The sequence below is a fragment of the Perca fluviatilis genome, chromosome 15 (genome assembly GCF_010015445.1).
Source record: "Perca fluviatilis chromosome 15, GENO_Pfluv_1.0, whole genome shotgun sequence".
Taxonomy (NCBI): Eukaryota; Metazoa; Chordata; class Actinopteri; order Perciformes; family Percidae; genus Perca; species Perca fluviatilis.
Window position 1 is genome coordinate 3667692 of NC_053126.1, and position 22196 is coordinate 3689887.

General features: G+C 41.3%; 1 protein-coding gene and 1 long non-coding RNA gene across 3 annotated transcripts; one reads left to right on the forward strand and one right to left on the reverse strand.

Moving 5' to 3' along the window:
* Positions 1–200: 200 nt before the first annotated feature.
* On the forward strand, positions 201–2563 carry LOC120573845. The gene is made up of 3 exons (XR_005641784.1): positions 201–704; positions 1039–1100; positions 2450–2563. It is a non-coding gene; the product is annotated as an uncharacterized LOC120573845 (long non-coding RNA).
* pik3r6b (phosphoinositide-3-kinase, regulatory subunit 6b) lies at positions 2128–21708 on the reverse strand. 2 transcript variants are annotated; one of them, XM_039823708.1, is made up of 19 exons: positions 21554–21708; positions 20723–20809; positions 19273–19385; positions 19021–19089; positions 16717–16852; positions 16556–16625; positions 15677–15863; positions 14189–14330; positions 14001–14090; positions 12201–12564; positions 11965–12061; positions 11105–11224; positions 10555–10665; positions 9523–9619; positions 8700–8770; positions 5503–5593; positions 5366–5418; positions 3778–3878; positions 2128–2613 (listed from the first exon to the last, which is right to left on the reverse strand). In XM_039823708.1, exons 1-19 carry the CDS (start codon positions 21567–21569, stop codon positions 2475–2477), a joined length of 2154 nt encoding a protein of 717 aa, XP_039679642.1. In that variant the 5' UTR covers positions 21570–21708; the 3' UTR covers positions 2128–2474. The 2 variants fall into 2 exon arrangements, with proteins under 2 accessions (XP_039679642.1, XP_039679643.1); XM_039823709.1 differs by lacking the exon at positions 11105–11224.
* Between the last annotated feature and the right edge of the window lie 488 nt (positions 21709–22196).

The following is a 22196-nucleotide window of genomic DNA, read 5'->3' on the forward strand; positions in this document are numbered from 1 at the left end:
CGAAAAACTCAACAACCACATATCTTCTGTTATTAATACAGTCATTCTAACTGGAAAGCATCATGTATTCATCTATGTAAGTGGAAAAACAGAAAGCCTAATTTAATTGGGTTTATTAATGGAATTAAACACTTTCTTAAAATCATAAAAAATTGTTAAACAAAACACCAAAGTCATAAAACTATACTGCAAAACTTGGAAGATAAGTTTTTGCCATAACTATGAAAAGTCATTGCCCATTATATGGCGTGGTAAACATCCTTTCACATGTGTATGTATTTTTCATAGTATGCTTCAACAGAAGTCACCTGGTAGTTTGTTTATTTAATTTTTTGGACATTTGATTGCCTTTAATTGATAGGACAGCTTAGATATGAAGGTGGGGGGGGGAGAAGGGAGGGATGACATGCAGCAAAGGGCCACAGGTCGGAGTCTTACCTGTGGCCACTGCGTCAAGGAGTAAAGCGTGTTATACTGGACGCAGCGCAGCTGGCGCATGCAAATGTGACCTCATGAGATCGCCGTGAGTATTTATACCTGCGCTGGTGGTCGCGACACTAGTTGCAGTCTTCTCCTGAACAGCGGCGGCGCTAATGAGCAAATGCTACCGACGCTGCTCTTTCTACTGACTAGAAGAAGAAGAAAACCTCCTCATATGGGCGCCCATATATATATATATATGTCAATGGCGCCCACTCTACCAGGTGAGCTAGGGTTTTTTTTCCTTTTTTTATTAGAGCAGCTAGAGAATGACAGGAAATGAGGGGGGGAGGAGAGAGAGAGTGGATGACATGTGATAAGATGAGATATTTTGTTTTATGTCGCGAAGGAAATTTGTCTTGGACAAACAAACAGGGCCTCGGGTCGGATTCAAACCCTTCCACTTAAACCAGCAGGGGGGCAAGCAAGACGCGGGAACTTGGGTCTTAAGAAGTTGTAGCATTTATTCACCGACAGATTAACTGTATAAACACTACGCCACGTTCACAGATACTGATGGTGCATCCCTGACAACAAACACAACTTCTGTGTCCACAGGAGGACTTCTGTTGACGAATGAGGCTGTTCTCATGAACCATTCGTACATATCGCTACGAGAAGTAAGGCACGTCATTTGTATCTATATTTGTACATTGTGGACGATTCAGAAATCTGGTTTTAAACTTGCAAACTTCTCCTGCCTTTACATAATTGTACTTTCTGTGGTATCCGTATTATCCTAATTTATTTATCAAATTTTATTCATCAATTCAGAAAGTTTTAGGGTCCTATTTTATAGATCGAAGTGCGTGAAGCGCCTGGCGCAGGTGTGTTTAGGGCGTGTCCAAATCCACTTTTGCTAGTTGGACGGCGGTAAAAAACGCTCCGGGCGCCTGGTTCTAAAGGGTTGTACTTACCGTGCGTTCATGCCACCTCGGAATAACAGGCACCGCCCCCCCTGGTTACGTTATTTTTCCGACTGGCAGCGTTCACATGGTCGGGATGCGTGTTCTTCTTCTTCTGTTATATTGGTGTTTGGCATAACATTCAAATTTTTGCATGACTGCCACCAACGGTTGGCCGTTGCCTAGAGCATCAGGTGTGTGAAAACATGGAGGCCACAATAACAGAAGATTCTCTGCTGTTTTCTTATGCGAGCATCCAAACAGCACATCGCCAGGTGTGTGTTTGTGTTATCTGCAGGACAACGAACGGGAAAAGACACGGATAATGTGGTGTTTTTTTATACATAGGCCTATTTATGAATAATTTTAAACATATTATGTCTGTGCATGTTTCTTGGCAGAGGCATTTGTCCACAATAAACAGTTTATTATCATTGAAATATGTTCCGTGAACCAAAGTCGCCTCCATCAGACGTCAGCTGTCAACAACGCGTCACCAACTGGGGAACTCTGTTATCTAAATCCAGCCCCAGTTTCCACCTCTGATTCCAACAGGAAGTTACGTGAATGGTGACATTTTCATTCGGAAAAACGTTTTTCCGATGTCCATGAACGCACGGTTAGTGTCTTCATTAATCAGAGGTGTGTTTTGGGCGTAACATGCAATCAACCAATCAGAGATCATCTCCCATTCCCTTTAAAAGCCAGGCGCGTTTGGACCTTGGAGCATTGCTGTTATGATGGAGGATTTGCACCGCAATATTTCTATTTGTAATCTTCTGCATGTGTGTGTACTGCTGTGCGTCCCTGTGTGTGTAACAAGCATAGTGTGTGTAAGACTAACTAAACGACTGACTCGCATATTTTGTAGGATATTACACAAATTGTTGTGCATAGGTTTTCGTACGATATCATACCAACCCGTTCATGAGAATGCGTTGCAGGACAAATGCATAATAAACACTTATATCTGCTTACAAATACATTATAATGCTTAAATACTGCTTATAACCAAAAATAACCAAACACTGAACACTATGTAACACTCAATCTGGTGTCGGTAGAGCATTATGTACAGCAGTGGACGGCTCACTCTCCGGTGAAGGTGTTGATCGGCAGCGACAGGACTTTGTCCACATACTTGCTGAACAGCTGCTCTCGCTCCTGGCTCACACTGAACCGGGACCGGACGCTGCATCCTGGGTCCAGGCACGGAGAGATTTCTACCCTGTAAAGAAACGACATCACATTGTTTCACACTTTTAACTCTCCTGTTGTCCCATTTTCCAAAAGTTTCTATATCAGAAATTTGGGTTTCTTTCCACCAAATTGTCCAAATAAATAACGTTGATGGTTCCATACAACGCTCTACACAAGTAAAAATAAATGTTCAGTTCACTACTTTCATTGGATTTGGGGGTTTTGTTCAATTTTATTAACCTGACTCCACCAGATGGATCGCTTCGCATTAGCTCGGCATATCAATCTGGGAACTTTCCGTTGGAGAACTTTTGGGAAGGGGAGAAAATCCTGGTTAGCTGATTGGATAAACCATCTGTCTATCACCACCTATAGTTGGTGATAGACGGGCCAAATCAACCAATCAGATCAACGAAGCGTATGAAAATACAACCACAAGCCAGGCTACCCCTGCTGCTGCTGCTGCAGGCAAAGCATATAGCTCGTTAGCTCAGCAAGTAAGCAACGTGTCGGTAAAGGAGATTTGCCGTTTGTGTAACGAGAATTTAGGAATAAAAGGCCCAATTTCAGGTTCTCGGTCCATATTCCAAAAGAAGGATCCAAGAGAAAAAAGCATTAGCGAGCGGCTGACAGAATTAGGGCTACCGCTGTCTGAAAATACTGGTTAGATGATTGGATAAACCATCTGTCTATCACCACCTAACCCGCTTCAAAACCAACACTGATTGGTCGAACGGCTCCAAATTTTCTCTATCTCAAGATGCCAGACTAATCTGTGAGTGGAAAACTGGAGCTCGCCAGATCAGGACGGTCTCACGAGGCTACAATTTTATAGCATTTGTAAAAAAAAAAAAAAAGAAAATAACGTTGAAAGAACGTTGAATGTCAGGAAACGTGACAAACGTGGAAAAAAAACAATAAAAATGTCACAAAAGGGAGAAAAAAATCGACAAAAACATCGTGAAAAGCTCCAAAAACGTCATGTTTTAGTGACAAAAAAAAACGTGACAAGTGACAAAAACATTGGGGAAAGTGACAAAAGTGACGACCAAAACGTTGAAAAAAAGTTTTCATTTTCGATTTTGACCCAGAAAAAGAGAGAGTTGCATGGTCGACGGGAAGACAACGCAAGTGTTAATTTGCTCAAGGTGTAGAGAAAATGTCGAAACAGGAACGTAGAGTCGTAGAAGACCTTTGGACATCGTTGTATGTCCTGCGGGAGTCCCTGTCCAGACACACGGAGAGAGTTCGATGCTCCATCGTCCTGAAGCTGATGTTCTGGGTTTGGATCGCCTGAAATCAAAACAGAAAAGTTTTAGCAATAACTTAACAATTTGCATTAAAGGTTCAGTTACAACACTATTATAAATATTACTTCAAATAAACTTAATAATAATGATTAAAGAGCCCCTATTATGCTTCTTTATTTGGATTTTTCCTATCTTTTAGTGCGTTATATAGTTTTGTGTGTGTAATTTATGTATAAAGTACAAAAAACACATTTCACTCAAAAGCTAGAGACCGAGCTTTCTCTCCCACAGACAGCACTTCATCTCAACTGCCTATAAACGGCTCGCCCACATTCCTGTTTGAAATTCCTCCATTAGTGATGTCACTGATTGAGAAAGCCAGCCCAGTTTTTCATATGTACTTCCCATAGTTCACCAATCACAACAGAGTGGGCCAGCTGACCAATCAGAGCAGACTGGGCTTTTCAGGAAGGCGGGCCAAAAGCTCTAACAGAAGCTGTGTTAGAAACCGTTCCCCATCTTGGAAATAGAGCACTATATAGTGTGTTCGCCACTTTGCAGTGGTGTTTGAATTCTCCACGGTTAATCTCATTTACTGTATAGTCCACTATAAAATACCCACAATGCACAGCTAATTTGAGTTTACATAAGATGTACCCTACATTTTACTCCCGTATACCACAATACAACGCGGTCGTGTTTTCCCGGGGGAGAAGAAGAAGAAGCAGCTGCACCCACGAAAACTGAAAAGGAAAAATGGAGCGGGCTTTCATTTCTAAACAGTGGAAACGTAACATGCAACATATATCATATATCATAATACAACCTTTTAATATCCTCCTGAGTGCTCGGTTTGTTTCAGGGACGTATTAGAAGTATTTTTGTTTCTGTTTGTTTACATGATGCTGGGCAAAATTACTTTTAATTGAGTTAGTAACTCAGTTATCACATTGTAAAAGTAATTAGATACTCAGCAAAGTAACTGACGTTATTTTTTATGTTCTATAACGCTATTACGTTCTATAACATCTTTAACGTCAAACATAGCGTGCATGTTACATAAACATTCTTGCATTTAATTTCAATGAGCGAGAAGTAGTGCCGGTACTTCCAGTTCGAGAACGCTACCTTTGAATTTCCCTGGCTCGTCGCCATTGTCGCTGTCTTGTGTTTAGTCGTAGTCAGAGTGTGCAGTGAGACATCGTGAGCAGGGCATCCGCCCACCCAGCCAATCATCATCGCATTTGCAACGGTGTCATCATCCCCCTGCTCTCTCCAGGCAGCTGATGTGTAGCCAAAGCCTGACACCTCGCGCTTCATTCAACCAAATTGTAGTAACGCGCCACTTTACATTCTCAGTAACGATAACGGCGTTGCAACGATGGGAAAAGTAATTAATTAGATTACTCTACTCTACTATTCTAGTAGACCCCAAGAGTACAAATATGAGGCTGTAAAGGAGTATAATAGGGACTCATTATTAAAACAAATCTAATTATATTCCTGAGCAGTAAGTAAATAACTTCTTACGGTGTTGTGTTGTGGGTTCACACTGTCAAACCTGACAGTAAGGTGATCCTCGCCTACACAAAGTGACAAGTCGTTAAAATCCTTGCATCGTTGCATTCGTTGCATCTGTCAACTAATTATAAATGCAAAAGGTTAACCTGATGTCACAGCGGCCGGCTCTGATGTAATAACCACGCCACATGTCATGGGCGCCTTTCCCTTTACAACTTCTCGTTTGCTTAAAGACATCTGTTGAGGAGACAATAGTTAGTCCTGTGGATGCTAATGAGAAATATAAAGCATTAATAATGACTTTTCTTATATAGCACACTTCAGCAACAAGTCAACAGGCTTTACATTAAACATTAAAAAGCAGTTTAAAACAATCAAAAACATTAGAAACGTGAAGAAAAGGTAGCACATCTCAAGTTCCCAAGTCAAGGATGACAAAATACCGCCTTTCACTTCTTTCATTAGGCTAACATCACACTAAATCAAAGCTTTATGGTTTGAAGGAGAAGGCTTTGTGCCAAAACGTCGTTTTATTTTTTTTTATGTATTGTCCTAATTAAATACTCCAACTACATTCATCTGTTACAGCTTTAGTTACTAGTTACTTTAGTTACTCCACTACATTCTATCTGTTACAGCTTTAGTTACTAGTTACTTTAGTTACTCCACTACATTCATCTGTTACAGCTTTAGTTACTAGTTTAGTTACTCCACTACATTCATCTGTTACAGCTTTAGTTTAGTTACTTTAGTTACTCCACTACATTCATCTGTTACAGCTTTAGTTACTAGTTACTTTAGTTACTCCACTACATTCATCTGTTACAGCTTTAGTTACTAGTTACTTTAGTTACTCCACTACATTCATCTGTTACAGCTTTAGTTACTAGTTACTTTTAGTTACTCCACTACATTCATCTGTTACAGCTTTAGTTACTTTAGTTACTCCACTACATTCATCTGTCACAGCTTTAGTTACTAGTTACTTTAGTTACTCCACTACATTCATCTGTTACAGCTTTAGTTACTAGTTACTTTAGTTACCTTCCAACATCATCTGTTACAGCCTTTAGTTACTTTAGTTACTCCACTACATTCATCTGTTACAGCTTTAGTTACTTTAGTTAATCTCACATTCATCTGTTACAGCTTTAGTTACTTAGTTACTTTAGTTACTCCACTACATTCATCTGTTACAGCTTTAGTTACTAGTTACTTTAGTTAATTCGCTACATTCATCTGTTACAGCTTTAGGTAACTTTAGTTACTCCACTACATTCATCTGTTACAGCTTTTAGTTACTTTAGACCACTCCACATTCATCTGTTACAGCTTTAGTTACTACTTACTTTAGTTACTCCACTACATTCATCTGTTAGCTATAGCTTACTAGTTACTTTAGTTACTCCACTACATTCATCTGTTACAGCTTTAGTTACTAGTTACTTTAGTTACTCCACTACATTCATCTGTTACAGCTTTAGTTACTAGTTACTTTAGTTACTCCACTACATTCATCTGTTACAGCTTTTAGTTACTTTTAGTTACTCTCACTACATTCATCTGTTACAGCTTTAGTTACTAGTTTAGTTACTCCACTACATTCATCTGTTACAGCTTTAGTTACTTTTAGTTAATCTCGCTACATTCATCTGTTACAGCTTTAGTTACTAGTTACTTTAGTTACTTAACTACATTCATCTGTTACAGCTTTAGTTACTAGTTACTTTAGTTACCGCTACATTCATCTGTTACAGCTTTAGTTACTAGTTACTTTAGTTACTTCACACATTCATCTGTTACAGCTTTAGTTACTAGTTACTTTAGTTACTCCGCTACATTCATCTGTTACAGCTTTAGTTACTTTAGTTTTTACCTCACTACATTCATCTGTTACAGCTTTAGTTACTAGTTACTTTAGTTACTCTCGCTACATTCATCTGTTACAGCTTTAGTTACTTTAGTTACTCCACTACATTCATCTGTTACAGCTTTAGTTACTTTAGTTACTCCGCTACATTCATCTGTTACAGCTTTAGTTACTTTAGTTACTTTAGTTACTCCGCTACATTCATCTGTTACAGCTTTAGTTACTTTTAGTTACTTCGTACATTCATCTGTTACAGCTTTAGTTACTAGTTATTTAGTTACCCACTACATTCATCTGTTACAGCTTTAGTTACTTTAGTTAACTCCGCTACATTCATCTGTTACAGTCTTTAGTTACTAGTTACTTTAGTTACTCCACTACATTCATCTGTTACAGCTTTAGTTATATACTTTAGTTACTCCACTACATTCATCTGTTACAGCTTTAGTTACTAGTTACTTTAGTTACCTAACTACATTCATCTGTTACAGCTTTAGTTACTCTTAATTACATTCATCTGTTACAGCTTTAGTTACTAGTTACTATAGTTACTCCACTACATTCATCTGTTACAGCTTTAGTTACTAGTTACTTTAAATACTCCACTACATTCATCTGTTACAGCTTTAGTTACTTTAGTTACTCCACTACATTCATCTGTCACAGCTTTAGTTACTAGTTACTTTAGTTACTCCGCTACATTCATCTGTTACAGCTTTAGTTACTTTAGTTACTCCACTACATTCATCTGTTACAGCTTTAGTTACTAGTTACTTTAGTTACTCCACTACATTCATCTGTTACAGCTTTAGTTACTTTCGTTACTCCACTACATTCATCTGTTACAGCTTTAGTTACTAGTTACTTTAGTTACTCCACTACATTCATCTGTTACAGCTTTAGTTACTAGTTACTTTAGTTACTCCGCTACATTCATCTGTTACAGCTTTAGTTACTAGTTACTTTAGTTACTAGTTACTTTACACATTAATATTTCTGCACACTAAACACATGTAGTTTATATGTTTTAACCCTTTCTACTTATCTCACTTATCTCTTTCTACAATGGGAGGATTCTTCTGCATTGGGTACTTTTACTTTGGATAATTTAAGTACATTTTCCTGATAATACTTTGATACTTTTACTTGTAACAGAGTATTTTTACAGTGTGTTATTAGTGCTTTTACTTACGTAAAGGATCTGAATACTTCTTCCACCACTGATTTTGTCCTCCTTAACTTGGGAACTTGGGAGATGTGCTATTTTTTCTTCACATTTTGGAACATGCATATTGGATTTTGGGTTTAGCTCTCCAACAAGAATCTCTATTGCTGAAGTGCAACCTCCCTTTTCAGCTCAATTCAAAACATTTGTTAAAGAGAATATAAAAATGGCTAAAATAGAACGAGACAGATATGAAATACAAGAATCAAAGTCACTGTGCAGTGTAAGAAATGAACAATTACAATTACCTTTGTGTAAGTGACTGAGATGATCGCCCCAAAGACCACTGTTGACTTCTTTCGGCGTGCAGACCGCTCCTCTGTCAAAGACAACACTTCACTTTAAGTAACTATAATGTTACAGTCATTAGTCATGACACAAGCACAGTCATAGTCTATATCCACGATGTTCCACTTCTGCGATTGCTCTGTTGCCGCCGGATTTCACTCTTTTCGGCCGGATGTCCGTCCCCTTCCTCTTTCTTTGTGTTGTAATTTTAAACGCCGGTGGATTTGTGAGGACTATGGTTAACTGTTTTTCAGATCTCTGCAGGGTAAATCCAGACAGCTAGCTAGACTATCTGTCCAATCGGAGTTTTCTGTTGCACGACTAAAACTACTTTTGATCGTGGCCGGGTTGGTTCAGTGGGTAGAGCAGGCGCACATATATTTAGAGGTTTATGCATTGACGCAGAGGTCCAGGGTTCGAATCAGACCTGTGACGATTTTCCCCTCTCTCTCCCCTTTCTTGCCTAGCTGTCATGTCAAAATTAAAGGTGGAAAAAGCCCCCAAAAATTATCTTTAAATAAAAAAATTAAACAAAAACTTCCCAAGACTATTTAGCGGAGGCACCGTGGCTCTGTGCGGCGCTTAGCACCGCCCAAGTCAATTGTGATTGGTTTAAAGAAATGGCAATAAACCAGAGAACGTTTTTCTCCCATCCTGGAACACACACGCACAGACACACACACACACACACACACACACACACACACACACACACACACACACACACACACACACACACACACACACACACACACACACACAGAAAGAGATTCAGAAACATACTTGAGAACTTTTCTTTAAGGTGTCTGAACTCTGGGATGTCGGCCTCCAGATGGGACACAAACACCTCCTCCACCACACCACGCCTGGAGCGGGTCATCTAAAAACACAAACTGTAGTCAGTCAAACCAGGAAGTGCATGTCTAGCATCAACAAATACAGAAAGCCATTTAAATATATGCATGACCTTTTCAGAATTAAGATCATTCTCTGGGGATTCCTCAGAACTACAAGTGATCCTTTTTACACTCCACATGCTCATTTAAAGGTATAGTACGTGATGGTAATCCAAAACACTTTTTTGTCAATTCCAGTGAATAACCCCTTGACGGTCTAGCTCAGAAAGGAGTGCACGAGCCAAACAACACTTTTTCCAGCAACAGGCGGCGTCAGTTGATGGGAGGGGGGTAGGAGGAGCGACAGCGTGTGAGTTAGAGTGCGGATCGGGACGCATTTTTCTGTCCGAGCCCGGCCCGCGTCCGACAGAACAGTAACCGAACGCGGCCCGAGCCCGACAGGTATTAAGATATTTCTGTCCGAGCCCGACAGTTAAAATCACGTTTTTTCCTCATACTAATGACACGTACGTTTGTTTGTGTGAAAACTTTTATTAAGCAGCTGTAGGAAGACATTTGGAAATGTCAACAGATGAGGTATCAGCGTACACAGGGCAACAAGCCCACGTTAACACAGGCGCGCTCCTACATAATAAGCTGTTTTAAATTTAAAATGTTCAATGCCTTATCTTGCTGATGTGGCCGAGCCCGAGCCGAACCCCAACATCATTTCTAAATATCTGTCTGAACCCGGCCCAGCCCGTCGGGCTCGGTTCGGGTATCCATCCTCTAATGTGAATGTGCTGGCAGCCAGTATTTATCTGTCCGTGAATCTCAGGGGCGGAGCTTCTATATAAACACTGCATTATATGTGATAATTTGATATTTCTGCTGCCTATGTTGACATATGAAAACCCAACCTTACTTGGGATCTTCAATATTTGCATGCATGTAAAGTTTAATGTCTGTACCACTGTACCTTAACTGAATAGAGCGGCAGGTGAACTAGCTGCGTCCCACAGCGAAGGTAGTAACACAGGCTGTCCAGCAGGAAGAGGTTTCGCTCCGCTGGCTCGCTGTGATTCGATTGCTGCAGTAGAGAGACATCACAGAAGGAAGACGGTATGAACATGAACACGGTTAACATTATGTCGCTATGCGGATCAGCTGAGGACTACACTGATGGGGTACCATCTGCAGTGGAGAACTAAAAGAGAAAAGTACTGGAACCAAAAGACCTAGGACCTTTTAAGAATGGAATTTAAGCCCTATATCACGACATAAAAGTACAACGAAATGCAGAGTTACAAAAGTAATTGCAAAGTAAATAAATGTATTAAAATTGAATAAAAGTGACACAGAGTAATAATAATCTGTACATATACAATACCACTAATTATATTTGGACGAGCGAAAGAACTACAACCACAGAATTAAAAATAACAAAAATTTCAAAGAGCATTAGAGATAGTGTTAAGACTTTTTAAGGCCTAAAATTTAGGCATTAGTCCTGTTTAATCTGCAGTTACCGTTTCAGCCAGTTGGGAGATTACAGGTCCCAGACTGTTGATGTTGCTGTTGTACCATGGATCCACTCTTCCCAATATGGAGGCGAGAGACAGTCTGCCTTCATCCTGACATGGGCTATCCTATGAGGAAAAACAGCTGTTGCAGGGTCGTATAGTCTTCTACATTCATACCAGTCAGTCAGTATCGCTTTGAGTGTAGTCTGGATGAACAGAAGTACATTTTCCAGGATAATTGCCTGACATGCGGCATTTGATGTCCCTAACCTTCCGCTCTCGGTGTGTTGCCGTTCTCAAAAATCCGTTCCGCTTCGGTAAACAACAAACTTCAAGCTAGCGAGCTACACGCTGAAAATGGCAAGTTTTGAAGTAAATTTGGATCGTGCAACAAGGCAGGTCTGCATGGTTCTTTCGAGGTAGAGATTTATAAAGAATACGTTTACGGCATTACTCTCTAACTGGGACGTTTTGGGACCGATTGGTGGGATTGCTGGGGAAGTACACATGGCGATACACTGGTAAAAGACAATGAGGTTTAACCATGTATCAGCTCATTTAAATCGCTCACATTACTGTGTTGTGTGAACAGTTAACTTCATTTAATTTTGAATGTGGCAGGTTTTTTTGCAGGGTGCAAATGTTCCACCAAAACAAGTTCCTTCCCGAGACTATTTTGCACAGCCACCGTTGCTGCATCCGGAGCTTAGCGCCGCCCAAGACGATTGTGATTGGTTTAAAGAGAGAGCGTTTTTTTTCTCTCCTATCCCAGAATGAATCTGCGGTGTAGCCAGACTTTACTCCACAGAGCTGTGGAGATCGATCTGGCAATGCGAGACTACTCTAAGTGAATCAGTGTAACTTACAGCTGAACTGAGCGAAGGCTCCACATCAGGGACCGGGATGTAGTACAATCGTAGGTTCAGTTTCTTGGTCAAAATGAGATGTTTTGACTCTCTTTCTCTGTTGGGAAATACATGGACAACGAGGTTACTCATTCAGAAGTGCACACACACAACGCAAATGCAGAAAAGGTTTGAGGAACATACGCCACTTTGCTGTAACATCGATTGAAAGAAGGTATTACAAACCAGCTGCTCACCGAATCGAGCAATACGCCCTGGCAAGTCTTCCCAACGCACGATCATCTCCCAGTACCACGACCCGTGCTGTGTGATGCCTTGTGTCTTCTGTAATGACGGTAGAGTGTCCAAGAAATGTGTTTATCTTCTCCCTCAGTAGACTCATTTGATCTGATGGCTTCATGGACGCCTTAAAAGCATTTCTCCGTGTGAATGCCGTCACAGGGCTTTTGACTGGAGACTTCTCTGTGTCATCAAAGTCACTGTCCTTCAGATCTCTCTGGATCCCACTGTCTTCAGAGTGAACTGAATCTCTTTTGTCCTCTTCATCATCAACACTAGCTGAGTTACGGGAACTCGCGACGAAGTTTGCCAGTAGAGTCCCTTTAAGGTAAGGTAGTCTTTATTATTCCCGACAGGGAAATTTGTGATACAGACAACAACCAACACATACAAAGATTACTTTAAGTGCACGTATGGATATGTTTTTAAATCTGTTAGTTCTGCATCTAGGAAGATGGGAGCAACTGAAAAGCCTGTGACAGAGCAACGCATTCTCATAAAGGGGTTCGTATGAGATATCATATGAAAACGTATGCCCACCCATTCATATAATATCCTACGAAATTAGGCGACTGCTGGCTGGGACGATCACTCGCAATGACGGTTAAGTTTAGCTGTGTTTAGAGTAAAAGTTAGTCCACAAAAGGTGACTGTGGGACGGCTACAGAGCACCATGAGCTGCTGGTCATTTTAAAGCTCACATTACGGTTAAGTTGAGCCAACAAAAATTGAGCGTCGTGCGGCGCTGACAGTTAAGTGTAGGCACCAAAACGACTAGTTAAGATTATTAAAAAGGTCGTGGTTTGATTAAAACACTCCAGGGACACGAACATGTGTTTCCTGGGTCAAAGTATTTCGTTTTCTCTGGGTCACTAACTCCACTCTAGGGTTGAAAGTGCTGTTTTTTATGACTCACCCGTCAACCCTGACCTCCTGTGCATTACTTTTCTTAGCTATATGTACGTATGGTTCATGAGAACAGCCTGGACAGAGGGTGGTTGTTGTCTGCTGAAGTTGACTCTGCCTTCTGAAAAACTCTCGCTTTAAAAGAATTGGAATGATCTTTCAGAGTAGTGCCTGCAATTTTCCTGCACACTTTCACTATCCCCTGAAGTTGTTTTTGGTCTTTTTGTTTGAGTAAATCGTACCGACTTATAGTACGAAGTTAAAAGTAAGAAGCAATTCGATGAAACAACACTTAAAGGTGCACTATGAGTTCCTGCGTGGTTTCAGCGCAATTTCATTTTTGTCTCCAATCGTAGGCATCTCTCCTTGATCCACTAGCTGCCTGCCCCCTGAACACACCGTGAAAAAGCCCGGTCTCGGGAGACAACACGGGGATCGTAAACGTCAAACAAACACTAGGGGCACAGGCTGTGCACCAAAATACAACAAACCACGTTCCAGCCAATCTCTGAATAGATGGTTGGGGGAGGGGATTGGGGTTAGTGACAGTTAGTCAGTTAGTCATGACAGTTACGGAAACATGGGGGGAGGGGCGAGCTTGTTCTGTTTTGTTTGGTATTTACTTGGAACGTCAACAGAAGTGACGTCATGCAGGAGCTCATAGTGCACCTTTTAAACATTCTCATCAGTCACGTTAAAACTTCTAAGTTTATGAAATATAGGCGCTGGTTGGCTTTCTTACACACCGGGTCAACATGATACACAAAGGTCAATTTTCATCCCAAACTTTGGTGAAACATTTAGTGTACGTGTAAGTGTAGTGGCAGCTTTTGTTTGGCTGTTTGACTCACATAGATCCTCTTCATCTTTCCACAAGAGGAAGTTGATCTCTGGAAAGGGCATTGAAGTGCTGCATGCAGAACCATGATCTAGCTTGGTTCCTTTTGAGAAATCAGGGTAAAGGTAACATATCAATCTTCACGTCACAATCTCTGCTACCACCAATCTGTGCTACAACAGCATTGTTCAGAACACACACCTTCTTTAGAGACAGTCAGGATGTCTCTGTATATGTGCTGTAGTTTTTTCAGATAGTCTGCACGACCACCTGCACCATGCAAACTCTTCTCCACCGCTAGAACCACTTCCTGGAAATATTTCTCTACCATATGTTCCTGAGCCTGAAATACAGTTAAGACACATGGTCTGATAGAAAATAAAAAAAACAACGAAAAATACTGAATAAAGATAAAAGTACAGCAGTTATTTGGGCATAAGCCAAAATATTGGAGTTAAGGGATCACCAAAGCTATCATTATTTATGAGGGCTACATGAATGTCTGAGGGAAAATCAGGTACCAATTTTTTTTTTTTTAACCAAAAGGATCCTTCTTCTGGGAACCATGAATGTCTGTACAATTTTTTTTTTTTTTTTTGCATTGATCAGGTTGATGTTGAGATATTTATCAAGATAAGTTAAAAAATTTACATACTGGTTGTGTTAGATGAAAGGGATCACTGAAGTTATTAGGACTCATCTGCTCTGGGGACCATGAATATATATTCTAAATTGTAATGGCAGTTTGTCCAATAGTTGTTAAGACATTTTAGTCTGGAAGAGATCAACCGACTGACCAAGCTGTTCTCACTCGCATACTGACGCTTGGTCAGTGGCCATCAGTGCCAGATACCGACTCAAAAATCACCCTTTGGCATCTGTATGGAACACACCGGGCATAGCAGCAGCTCGATCGCGGCTCTGTGAGATGATGTAATATAAAGAGCGACAATGGTAGGGAATAGTATTAAAGATTGAAACTCCACATAAGGATGGTTATCTGGTATATCTGGTTACATGGTTGGTTGGTTGGGATGGTGGATGGGTCAAACAACACAGGACTTTCACCCAGGAGAGCAGGGTTTGTGTCCCGTTATGCCCTGTCACTTAAACATACATTTTGTAACCCAACCCACAATCTTTTCCTAACCCTAACTAAGAGTTTTACCCAGTACGTTGAAAAATGATGCCAAATCTGTCTCAACCCAGAGCGTCCAAAAGTTATGCCAAGAGCTCCAACTAAGTGCATCCAAAAATCACGCCAAATGCATGTCCAGAGCGTCAAATATCTCTGCGGATGGGATTACATTGGAATTAGTTGAAAGCCCCCTGCGTCTGACTGAGACGCTTAAGGAGACTTTTTGTGTTGGTAACTAACACCAAAAGGCACGGGGCAAGGGTCTGTGTTTGACACGCTGGGAGTGAGACTGTGTTGACCCAGGAGACCAGGGTTGGTGTCTCTTTCCGTGTCCTGTTCGTGTCCCGTGTGTCAATTAAACGTACACCTTTGACCCCACCAACGATCTTCCTAACCCTAACTACTTTTACCCTGCACGTTGAAAAATGACGCCAAGGGTTCCTGACCAAGTACATTGAAAATGAAGCCAAAGGGATACCCACAGCGTTAAAACGTGAAGCCAAGGGCTTAACAAGCACGTTGAAAAATGAGGCCAAGGTAAACTTGCTTACCTCCAGAGCCTGAGCCAGTCTGGCGCTATGGCAGGTCGTCCCCAGGCCAATCTGCAGCACACGTAGCACCACATTTTTCTCCATGGTTGATGTGTCCCTGGGAAAGCTGCTGGACACCTCCAAGTGTGCTCTTACTGCTGCTTCCAGCGGAGCAGAAAACACAGCAGGGTCGGCAAGCACGAACACCCTGGAGGAAACGAGCAAACAGGGAAGGAATATTAGTTTTATTGAGTGTTAAACTCCCCAGTTTACTTACAAGTTGGTTGTTGTTGTGATATGCGTCTCTAGTGAAGTGGGGGTGTGGTGTTGTTGATCTGATTTAACCCAGCCTTGCAGGTGTGTGGAGATGGACTGTGTGGAATTGATTCAGGAAGCAGAGGTGGAGAGCCTCAAGAGTACGGACGCTACAGTCCACACACGCTGAAGACAAACCTTTGTTTTTTTTAATTGAAGAGGCGTTTTCTTGATTCCCACAACATGACTTCTAGTAAATACACCTTTTAAAACATGAACGACAACATGGAGAGTGGGCTCGCGGAGCACTGACGGCGACAAAGGACGCTGGAAAGCAGACCCGGAGCGGAGGTCACTCAAGACGGCGTGGTCACCGAAGCAAGCACGCCCGGCTCCAGAGCGTGAATTAAAAACAGCGGCTGGGTGAGTCAGTTTAACACAGCACAACCCCTCTTAGGTAGGAAAGTATACACTCATTTAGACCAGTTTTGGTCTTACTCTCATATTAAATGTATCACGCAGAAGAAGACAACACCATTAATGTTACGTACTAGGTTAGCCTTTAGTACACGTGTTTCTTATTTATTTAACGAGCCCAGGTTAGCTTTAGCCTTGTAACAGTTGTCATTCAAATTATTTACTCACTTTTCCTTCAAGGTGAAAGGCTCTTTCTTCAAGTTTTGCTCCGTAGTGACTGTCCTCTGATATAAAGAGCCTGTTAAAGGAAGAATTCGTCTGTCAAAAGTGTTTATTTTACAGCATCATTGTGTGCAGCTTTTGTAAATGTGTGCATTGATGGATGATACCTGGTGTGGTCATTTCCATCCTGATGCTCCTCAGAGTGCTCACAGCCACAGCGGAGTAAGGAGACGGTAATATCAGCAGCTTCATCAAACACTCGTACACCATCTGGTAAACACTAGTAGGAATCATGACACCTGACTGGAAAGATACAGAAACAGCGAAACGTATTAAATTACGTGTTACAACTTTTATATTTTTGTCTTCTTTCCTCATCGTCAGATTTTCTTCCCACATAACGTCAGAATCAGAAAAAGGATTCATTGCAAAGTAAAGTTGAAACTGTCGTCCCCCCAAAAAATGCTCACATAGGTCGTTTGTTCAAGCAGCAACTACGACTCATATTTACGTTACTAGTGGCGGCGCCCTCTAGGGGCCGTAGTAATTATGATGGAAGCAAAGCAGAAAGTAAGGTGACAAAGTAGAAGAGCACGATTGAACATTTCCACATAAAGAGGCAGGTTGGGGTGAAGCTCATATTATGCTTTTTGGCTTTTCCCCTTATCTTTATTGTGTTATATATCTTTTTTGTGCACGTTATAGGTTTACAAAGTGAAACCTATAACAGAGTATGAGGGCGTGTCAGGACACGCCCTCATACTCTGCTTCTGACTGGCTAGTAGTCCTTACCTAGCTACTGTCAGGGCACGCCCTCATACTCTGCTTCTGACTGGCTAGTAGTCCTTACCTAGGTACTGTCAGGGCACGCCCTCATACTCTGCTTCTGACTGGCTAGTAGTCCTTACCTAGGTACTGTCAGGGCGCGCCCTCATACTCTGCTTCTGACTGGCTAGTAGTCCTTACTAGGCCTGTCGCGATAGTCAATAAATCGAGTTATCGCACGATAAAAAAAATGAGCTCGATAATTTTTCCGGCCGCGATAATTTCCATTTGCATGCTTGTTTGTTTTCCTCGTCTCTCGCTACCAAAGAGACTGGAGGACCACTCGGTTCCTTAGCCGAACTAGGAGTGAACCCTCTTGTCAGTCGCATGGTCTTTTTGTGTGGGCCGGCGGGACTGGGGCAGACAGAGACAGACAAACGCTAGTTGAGAGTTGGAGCAGGGTTTCCCGCAGCACTTTGCAGTTAAGGGCGCCCCGCAAAGAAAGTAGGCCTATATGGCGCGATATCCACCGTGTTATTTGGCGCTTCGTTTCTCCCTTTCAATCCAAACCACACAGCTGACAACCTGCAGGTGGAGACTGTGGAGACGGGCTCGGACATACACGCCGCGGTCAGTCTCGCAAGCGGTTTCAGGAAAGTGGCTGCATGTTTCCGACAATGCACAGAACATTAACGGTACAAGCCTACAGCTGTCCGCGGACACGGAGTGTGGAAAGTATGTCAGAGTTGCACCTGTGTGTGTGTGTGTGTGTGTCTGTGTGTGTGTGTGTGTGTGTGTGTGTCCGCCGCACCACGGCTCCGACCTGAAGAGGAGCAGAACGCCGCGACGCGCCAAAATGAAGACTGAAAAACAGAACTATTTTGGTACATTTATCGCCATGTGGCAGATAGCCATACAGATAGATTTAATTTATTAATTATATATTATTTAAATTTAATATTTAGAGTTAAATAATTGTAAAATGTAGTACAGAGTCTGTAGTCTGAGAACTTACGTGCACAAACGGCAATTCCACAACTGTACATCAGCGTGAAAGACGACATACTAAAGGAGATCAAAGACATGTTCTGGATATTTAAAATGTCTTCCAGTTCCAGTGTTAAATATTATTTAGAAATAAAAGTGTATTGATCTTTGAAAAGGTGTACCTGTATTATTATGCCATTATCATTATATTAGATGCAAATGGTCTCTCGATGACAATATTATCGTTTATCGCAATAATTTCTGGGACAATTTATCGTCCAGCAAAATTTGTTATCGTGACAGGCCTAGTCCTTACCTAACTACTGAGCATGTGCGACTCCCAACAAAGATTGAACAGAAGTGCGATGTGTCACTCTGTAGCTAAAACAGAGAGCTCAACACACAGGGTGAAAAGAGGAGCTGCAGCAATGTGCAGTACAACAAAAATATGGTGTTTTTTGAAAATTAAACCATGTAAACCTAATCTGATATAACCTCGAAATACAATTATGAACCTGGAAATGAGCATAATATGAGCACTTTAAAAAAACGTGTCGTGTGTAGGGGGGAGGTTAAGAGTCTGTCAGTGGGAATCCAGAGCCGTGTTAATGATTCTTCTTCTGCATCTATTTACAACTGTAAAAAGCTTTCCACTGTTACAAAGTTTACACTAACAACATGTTGTCAATTAGAGTCACACAGGTGTGTCTTTGGCTTACCTGAATAACTGCATAGTAGAGAGTGTGCAGCACTGGGATGACATGCGTGTAGGATCCTTTTGTATGATTCTGTATTACAAAGTAGTTGTCAAACAAAAGGTTACAGTTAAGTTGATTGGCTTTTGCAAATATTCTTTTTCTGAATAAAAAAACAAACTCATTGTCTTCAAAGAGAGAAACACACAAGCTTTTGGGAATCTACATGTACACAGTTTTAAATTCAGCTTTGAAATGTGAAACAAAGGAGCAAACCTTGCTAGCCCTCATCCGCTTCTGGTCCAGCTCTTTGAGCAGCATTTGGATCAACGAAGCGCTGCAGGATGGATGGGCCTCCAGCGTCTTCTGAAGACTCCATCGAAGTACTCCTGTAGAGCGGACAGAGCTTTATATTTGACTGTACACATTACACAGTGTGTTTCGCTGAATCGGTTTTGCAATGAATCGTGGGGCATGCAGTCCAGTGTTGATAATTTAATTTTTTTTTTTCAAATACTTTTAAATGAAGCTGCAGTGGGTAGAAAACAAAAAACAGCAGAAATGGAAGTACATGTAGGGTGAGACCTCTTCTGCAGCTCTCCCCTCTCTGTCGCATGGCAATGCATGCACAGAACAGCCAATAGGATCTCTCTCTCTCTCTCTCTCTCTCTCTCTCTCTCTCTCTCTCTCTCTCTCTCTCTCTCTCTCTCTCTCTCTCTCTCTCTCTCTCTCTCTCTCTCTCTGAAATAGCCTGTGATTGGCCAAAGTCTCCTGTCACTGGCTAGATTATCTAAAGCCTAAAAACAGATCCAAGTCTAGTTTTCTCTCAGACCACTTGAATTACAATATGCTGAAAGATTATTAAGGAATTTTTGCCTACCACAGCTTTAAAAAAAAAAATGCAATAAAGTCGTGAGGTCGTGAAGCCACACAATGTGTAAACAAAATGATGCAGATTTATTTTGTAAAATATTAAAGGAATTGTTTGAAATTTTGGGGAAATAAGCTTATTTGCATTCCTGTTGAGAGAGATGAAGTACTACTCTCATGTCTACCCATTGAGTATAAGGCTACAGCCAGCAGATTGTTAGCTTAGCTTAGCATAAAGAATGAAAACAGGGGGCAACAGTTAGCCAAACTGTGTCCAAGGGTGACAACGTTTAATTAAACGTCGGGAAACAGACCATATCAGACCCAGCACCGAGTCACAACAGCGGCCATCCGTAGCATTAGCAACATCTTCATAGCGCTACCGGTGTATGTGCCGAAAATCTCCTCCCTGCCGAATTTCTCCCCCCTTTGCGTTTCGCTGTCTTTACGGTTAGCAAAGGTGTTTATAGTTTATAGTGCGTAGTTTCTGTCTCCCCCAGGAGGAATTCTAAGTAATGACAACAACAGTGTTGGCGCATCCACATGATACAAGCCCCCACCCCTCCTCCACGCAGTTGCTAGTAGCCAAGGAGGACACGGAGGATTAAAAAAACATGAGGGACTCTTCAGAAGAGGTCATTATCTCCTCTCGAGCTCCTGTCTGGGAAAGTCACCGGAAGTCACAATCTTCTGAACACAGTCATGCTGAGAAATCCAGAGAGAGTTATGTGGAGCTGATAGTCTTAATTAGCTTTGTAGCAACTCATTTGGCAACGGCATGAATGTAACGGACGTTCATTAATATCAAAAAGTTATGCACTAAAGCTTTAAGTGTTTTATACTCCCTCAGTTGTACCATTCTGTGAATTTCTTCGGCTGTCATTGAGAAGAGCCTTGACGTTGTTGTACAGGCTGAACACCACCGTCGAGAGAGCCACATCGGCTAAAAAAAACAAGATCATGCATGTTGTTATTGTTATTGTACAACCACAGTCAAGTTTACATTCTGCTACTCCAGGCTGCAACCAGCTAAACAAGTTTGTGTCATTTCGGTAACACTTATCATGTTCTCAAAATCAGGGCAACATGGAATCTGAAGAATTTTCCGCAGAATTTAAAATAAAAAAAAAAAAAAAAACTGGGTGCCTGGTTGCCTAGTGTTAGAGTGCTCGGCCATATATAGAGGCTCAGTCCTCGACACAGAGGCCGCGGGTTCAATTCCGACCTGCGGCACTTTGCGGCATATCATTCCCCCCCTCTCTCTCTCTCCCCTTTCATGTCAAAGCTGTCACAAAAATAAAGGCCTACATACCAAAAAAATAAAGGCCTACATACCAAAAAAACTATATTTAAAAAATGTATTAAAAAAAACTATAAATTCTGCAGATATTCATTCTGTATTGCAGCCAAAAACTGTTCTGGTCATAAGACATCTCAAACAATGCTTACTTTGTAATAAAAGTGTTAAAATTTACCAAAATACACTTAATGACAACAGTCATAAACATTCATAAAGACTCCTTTGTGTTCATGAAAGGTGGTATGTCATCACGGTTACGGCTGTGGCATGTCTGTCCCAACACACACACACACACACACACACACACACACACACACACACACACACACACTTTCAAAGCAAAGTGGAACCATAATTTCAAACACAAAGTTCCTCTTAAACACTCACCAACAGAATCAACCATCTTTTCAGTCTCTCAGAACACGAGCTCCCAACCACAGCAAACCAGGAAAGCTGAAAGAAAATCTGCCAAATTCACTTGCATCTGTCCCTTCATAACCGTCCTCCACTGCTGCTACCTTTAAGTGAAATGACATGCAGTAATAATGGCATGTAACATGTGAGTGAGACGGGGGTGTGACTCATATAGGAGGAAGTTCAGGAGAGCCAGTCACTGTCTACGCTGTGAGAACAAAGAATCAACAAAACTGACTGAAGTAGGATTTTATTGCAATTGTGTGACACATTAAAACACAATGAAACACGTTTTCATAGCTATCGCTTCAAAAATAAATAGCTTATTTTACAACATATTTCTTAAAAAGAACAAAAAAGTTTTTTTTTTCTCCGTCAACAGATGGATCAACAGAACGTACACAGTAGTACTAATCAAGTATTCAGTTTAATGCTGCTGACAGCAGATAGTTGACCTAAGCCCTGCTCTACCGATTTCTCTTTTGAACTGTCAATCAAAGATGTGATGGAGGAAAGGGAACTGCAGAAAGCGGGAAACGAAAACATTCCTCTAAACACACAGACACACACTCTTTCCTTCCCATCAAAATGTGACACACCTTGACATCAGCTACAG

What these genes read in the sequence shown, in the direction of transcription:
- pik3r6b (XM_039823708.1), bottom strand. An exon ending in CCGAAGAAATTCACAGAATG is followed by an intron (nt 19,386 to 20,722) that starts GTACAACTGAGG and finishes TCCGCTCTACAG; the next exon opens with GAGTACTTCGATGGAGTCTT. An exon ending in AGCGGATGAGGGCTAGCAAG is followed by an intron (nt 19,090 to 19,272) that starts GTTTGCTCCTTT and finishes TTTGTAATACAG; the next exon opens with AATCATACAAAAGGATCCTA.